Genomic DNA, 5,922 nt, shown 5'->3' with positions numbered 1-5,922 from the left:
TAGGTTTATTTGTACATTGGACAGTATAACATAGTTGTTGATGGTTTTAGTGCCGTTCTCTCTTCTGACCAAACTTTGTGGTCCCTTTGTTAGAATAGATAGATATCTTCAGTTCATTTCAATGATTTGGTTTTTTTGTGTGTGTTTTGAGTTGTTGTTGCTGACTTGTGTGCATAACACACTGCCATGCCTCACACATCAGCTGAGTCTCATTTTATAAACTGTACTTTTTAAAGAGATAATGTATCATTCTTACCAAATTGTTATGCTGACCTATGGAGACAATGTGGCTTCTCTGGGTGTTCCTTCAGCCATAACTTGTACCTTTGAATCTAGTAATTACAAGAAGAAAAACTTTTCAGCCAATATGATTTATATAGCCTATCCAAGAATGTTTAAGCAGTGCCATAGACCATGCAAGTATATAAGATATTGTTTCATATAGCAGTCTCACATTATTTCATTCTTATTCTTATTCTAACTTATTTCTATGTAATAATATTATGGTTCTGAATGTGATGTTTTTAGATAGGCTTGGGTATACTTCAAAATGTAAACTGTTTTTTTTTTTTCTATTTTTGTTACTGCATTATGGTGCCAAGTATTGTACACAGAAATGAAATGTGTAAGAGTTAACATAAAATACTTAAGTCCAACCGATAGATAAAGGTTTTGATAGAAATTGTAAAAACGCTATAAACGGCGGGAAAGACCAGGAATAATTGCTTTTTAATTTGGTGTGTAGCCTTCAGCAGCTTTCACTGCTAGGTTGCAAATAATTTCCTCTCATCGCTCGTTGAAGCATTAAACGGCGATTAGGGGAGACTGTTGATGAAATGCTAACGTTTCCTTTTATTGATTTAATTTACTACACTACAGAGTTCACAGGCTGTGTGAAGCCGTTAGATTGATCCTTGATTTCTTCATCTAAATCACGGCAAGTGGAAATGATTTTGTGCCTGCAGTAGAATTTATGTTGTCTTGACAGTGTGATTTGGTTTGTTGGCAAAATTGCTTGTTTTTCCCGCTGGTCACGTGATATGAAAAGCCGCAGTTTGTTCACCCTTCACTTAAAGCAGATAGAGATTCGACCCCATGGACGGCATGGCCGTTGTGTTGGTTATGCGGTTCTCAAGCAATAAAACCATTAGAACTCAATGGGTTTTTTGTCATCAGTCCACCGTATCTATCACTTTCGTAAAACTATGGAAACTATAGCACACAATTAGATGGTAGGCTTTATTAGCCCACATTAGTGGATCAACTTTCCCAACATGTTATAGCCTATTGATCAAGGGTAAGTGCCTACTTCCGATCAAGTTGCTTTGCATGCTGGTCCTCTATTGGTAAGCAGGTCCTCTCTTGGTTAGCAGGCCAAAAGTAAAGAGCCCATTTGTGTTTCAATTAGTCACCGGTGTAAAAGTGTACAGTATGTGACATGATGCACTTCCCCCAATAAACATTTTAATTGATATTTCAAGCTATGAAGTGTGACCGACTAGCTATCCGAACTGGGTCTGTTGATAAGGGGAAAAGCAATAGGCCTACGCAGCTTCATGAACTGCAGTGCTTATATCTTAAAGTTTATAATCCTTAAAATTTTAAATGTTAGAATAGGGTAGTCCTCACCATTAGACTTGAATGAGTTTGTGGCTCTTAAATACACCAAACCTACACATTTCCGAAAAAGTCACAATAAGTAGCCTAGATGAAATGCGAGGTTTACAGCAACCCTCTTCCAAGTAAGATGTTTTAAAACTGTTAGGCCAACAATGTGTAGTTTAAGTACATTGAAGACAGAAATGTGATCTCTTAGTGCAAATGATGCTAACGCTTGAAGAGGGCTTATATTGAGTGGTATTGTGGAAGCCTATAGGCATATCACCACATCACATCAGCTTGCAAAGAAAATGCAAAATCCCGAAAATATGCTATTAAAACTGATCAAGTGGATTCAAATCGTTATAGTCAAATGAGGTTACAAAAAATGTTTGTTTTTACTTTACATGTGCGCTCTATAGCTAGAGTTATTATGGAGTTTCAAATGTATATAAATAGCCTACAAAACATTTCACACACGTCTAACAAAAGATAGCATAGCCTTCATATATTTAGAATCGAACAAATGCAGATTTATTTTCCATATAAGAGGAAGAAAAAAACATAACCGCCTCCTAGGTGTATTTGAGTTGGTAATAGCCTACCAGTCTAATTTCAAAATGGGTCTACTGGTAAAAAAGGAAAAATAATTTGGTTGGTCAAAAACACAATACCATATATACAAAAGATTGTTAAATAATTTATTCATAATACAAAGTTTTTTTTCTTCCTTTAACCTTCGCGGAAGCAATAATACTCTCTTATTCAACATAAACGATGCCGGACAGTTGTCTGTAGTTGTTTGATGAAGTCAAACAAACTCATCCAAATGATAAAAGAAAACTGTCTGAGTGAAAGTCGTTAAAACAAGCTTTTTACATTATAATTTACAACACTTGCATTTGTACATTTGTGTAGGCCTTCCTGTGTTGAATTTAGAAATGTAAAAGTTGGAGAGGTGGGCGACGTAGGCCATTAGGCTATTATTATTATTATTATAATTATTCTGCAATATAACTAAATTAAGCTATAATATTGAGAGGGTATATGCGTAGGGGCCTAAGCGTAATAGGATTTGCGGGAAAGGCTGCCAGAGTTGTTTACACTTGTTTAATAACATAACTTACTCAGTAGAAAATATATACATCTCACTTACATTTTCGTTTGTACAACACAAATCATTCATACCACCCATCGGCGCCCTTTCTCTCCTTTTGAACAATTTATACCCTGGTTAAATTAGCTTTAAAAGCATTGAGTTTGAGTCTCTGCTCGACAAGTTGTCAATGCCATCACAAGGTGTCCGAGCTGTTACTGCAGGGACTGATCAGGGAAAGGTTTGTAGCCTTGTGCTTTTTCAGAAGTCTCGTTATTTTCTCGTCATCTGAATTTGGGTCCAGAGGTTTGTTGTACTCATCATCGTCCTCATTGTCTGAGCTTTCCTTCATCTTCTCGGTTTCAGAGTCGTGTTTCTTTTTTGCTGTTGCCATTTCCGCTGCGTGTCTCTTTCGCCATTTGGTTCTCCTGTTCTGAAACCATACCTAAGAAGGGAAATAATATTAAATGTTATGACTGACTCCTCAGATAATGCGCATTATTATTGTACGGTAAATATGATAGAGCTCTTATAAAAGGATATAACCATAAAAGGGACACTAGGCCAATACTGGAAGCTGCGGTATTAACAGGACATGGGCCTAGGTCTCCAACAATAACAGGCTAATAATAATAGTAATACTAATATATTGTAGTTATTTAGGTTGTGAATGATAATTAGGACTACAAAAATATTTGCACAAGATAACCTTCTCAGAACACACACAAACAAACAAACAAACAAACACATGACTGCCAGATTGGCAAATCTACAGAGAGATCATGAACATATAAATGTCAAATCATGACACAAGCTGCATTTCGTACCTTCACTTGACTTTCAGTCATCCCTAAAGAGTAAGCAAGTCGGGCTCTCTCTGGACCGGCAAGGTATTTCGTCTGTTCAAAAGTTTTCTCCAAAGCAAAAATTTGTTGTCCTGAAAAAGTCGGTCTGGAATGTTTTTTCTTCCCGTCCTTGTCGAGCATCATGTTAGCTTGAGCTAGAAACATATTTAAGACTGGAGTCAAAAACATGCAGTGATAAGTTTAAACGCCAGTTGATTAGTCTTAGTTAGGCATACATGATTTCACTATAATTGGCCTAAACATTTATCATTTAAGTCTGAATTGTTATAGGTCTCAATTGCGCATTAATTGTGTTATAAGATCAGCAACTTAACTTGTAGACAATATTTAGATTACGCATGAGCAGAAACGTGCGCAATATATATGTTCTTAGTCAACAGTATGTATTTAAAAAAACAAAACAAAACAGTAGGCTACAAAAACAGCAATTTGGGCTATAAGCATACAAACATTTGCAATAAGTCAGAAGACTTAACCTACCCGGACATTGGACTCGCGGATCCCTCCAAGGGGAACTCTGCATCACTCCAGGCCAGAATATGGGTGCCCTTCCCGGGAGCTCCGTCAGGGGCTTTGGGTACCGAGAAACGGCCGCTGGGTTGAAGTACATTCCTGCGGTGGTGGCCAGCCCATTTATCCTGGGAAACCCCGAAAGCAGCTGTCCAGCTGCGGTGATAGGTCTCCCCAGGATATCACTAATTCCATGTGGTGTCCCCAAGGGAAGCTGTGAGTTCAAATGTGTGAGTGAATGCGCCTTGAAACCAGGATTCTGCAAAGTGTAAGGGAATAAAGATGTCTTCATCTCGGTCATGTTGTGCAATGCTGCCAACGGTGTACTGCCTAGGACGAAAGCACTCTGCCGGTTAGCATCCATTTGCCCAACAGCTAACATTTGTGAGCATGAACCACCAAATTCGCTCGAGAAAATGAAAACAAAACTGTGAAAGAAATGAATATAGAGGTGAATGAATATAAAGGTGCCGAGTGGATCGTCGAGGCCACTACAGGCGTGTCTGAAATATATCCAGGATACGCAGCCGCTGGGCGTTTAAACTTGAGGAAAACACTTTTTGAGAGAGAACTTATCTCTTGCGCCGTCGGAGATGAGATTGATCAAAAATGTCTCCGTCTCAGACTGTCAATGGAGAGTTTGCTGCATTCGTCCACAAGGAGAATCCACTCGGAAGTCAGAAGATCTGATGATGTTTTTTAGTGGTTTTGATGGTGACCATAAGGGTCGGCTTTCTTCGTAAATTGACTCCAGCTATGATGTGAGTGAAGCGGGATGCACTGATAACCGCGCAGCCACCTGCACGCGCATATTTCCTATTGGATAACGTTGAGTGAGACCGCTCTCTGATTGGAGGGCACACAGTCGCGCACTTTGCATGTGCGTCTCATGGACAAAGCCACACTCCATCAAGATCTTATTGTACTGCTATTAATGAGGCATCGTACTGTAGAAATCATTGTTTTAAGATTTGACAAAGCGTTGTATTTACATTTTAACCCGTTACCGCTGACAATGTTGGCTACATTAAACTTACAGCTATGCTATATGATGATTACATTGTTTCCAATTGAAGATAAGATTACGTATTTTCACAGGACGCATCCATTGATTGAAAGCTAGTATGTTGTGGATAGATGAGGAGCAATAAATTCAATGATGAGAAAATGAATAGCTACATCTATTTGAGAGCTAAAGTTGTATTTTCATCTGCAGCCATTTTAGGCTATCCTCTTAACTTTTCACTGAATTACTTTTTATTAGTCTATTAGTGTCTTGTGACATGCTTTAAAAATTGAAAGTCAATGCAAATGTATTCAGGATATTTCATCGTTGTTATTGCGTTCTCGAGAATTATTCAGCAACACTCTTCATATTTGATCATTTGGAATTGGACCAACCACATCTTTATTTAGTTCATGCGTTGTTGCAAATCTATTTTTATTTTCGAGTGAGAGCTAGCTGTTGGCCTACGTGGGTCTAAAATATGGTATCATACAGCCTTGTTAATAGAAAATCTGACAAAAGATGTCAGATTAACCAATTCTTGTTTTCTGTCTGGTGCCTGCCTACATTAAAGCACATAATCAGTGAACTATGCATTTGTTTTTTATTACTCAAGTGATCATTGTTGCTGTTCATTATCTGCATTCGCCTGTTGAGGCGAGACCGGTCTGAAAAAGCTCGTTGATCGAGACATCATCAAATTGAGTGCTGCATCCTGCCACAGCGCTAATATTTTGAGATGTGAGAATGTTGTTAGAGTGAAATATGGCCACGTTGGCATTTGAGAGGGTTCAGCAAATGCACATTTGGCATAATAGGTGAAGGGAAAAACGTCAATTTGAAGA

At 38.2% G+C, this 5,922-nt stretch overlaps 2 protein-coding genes across 2 annotated transcripts in view; one reads left to right on the top strand and one right to left on the bottom strand.

Annotated features, from left to right (window-relative positions):
• inpp5a (inositol polyphosphate-5-phosphatase A) overlaps positions 1 to 1,361 on the top strand; it is a 137,493-nt gene extending 136,132 nt beyond the window's left edge. Inside the window, exon 15 of the mRNA XM_083696081.1 lies at positions 1 to 1,361. This exon is cut by the window's left edge and continues 521 nt beyond it. The gene's annotated coding sequence lies outside the window, so the exon portion shown is untranslated.
• Positions 1,362 to 2,891: 1,530 nt separating this feature from the next.
• Positions 2,892 to 4,453, bottom strand: nkx6.2 (NK6 homeobox 2; the record flags this gene model as incomplete). Its single annotated transcript, XM_083695018.1, has 3 exons — positions 2,892 to 3,140; positions 3,523 to 3,695; positions 4,042 to 4,453. The coding sequence occupies 3 exons, from the start codon at positions 4,451 to 4,453 to the stop codon at positions 2,892 to 2,894; spliced, it is 834 nt and encodes a 277-aa protein (XP_083551144.1).
• Between the last annotated feature and the right edge of the window lie 1,469 nt (positions 4,454 to 5,922).

Source organism: Argentina silus (assembly GCF_951799395.1).
Source record: "Argentina silus genome assembly, chromosome: X".
In the NCBI taxonomy this organism is placed as follows: Eukaryota; Metazoa; Chordata; class Actinopteri; order Argentiniformes; family Argentinidae; genus Argentina; species Argentina silus.
The sequence above is the reverse complement of the archived record's forward strand: the minus strand, read 5'-3'. Positions and strand labels throughout refer to the sequence as shown.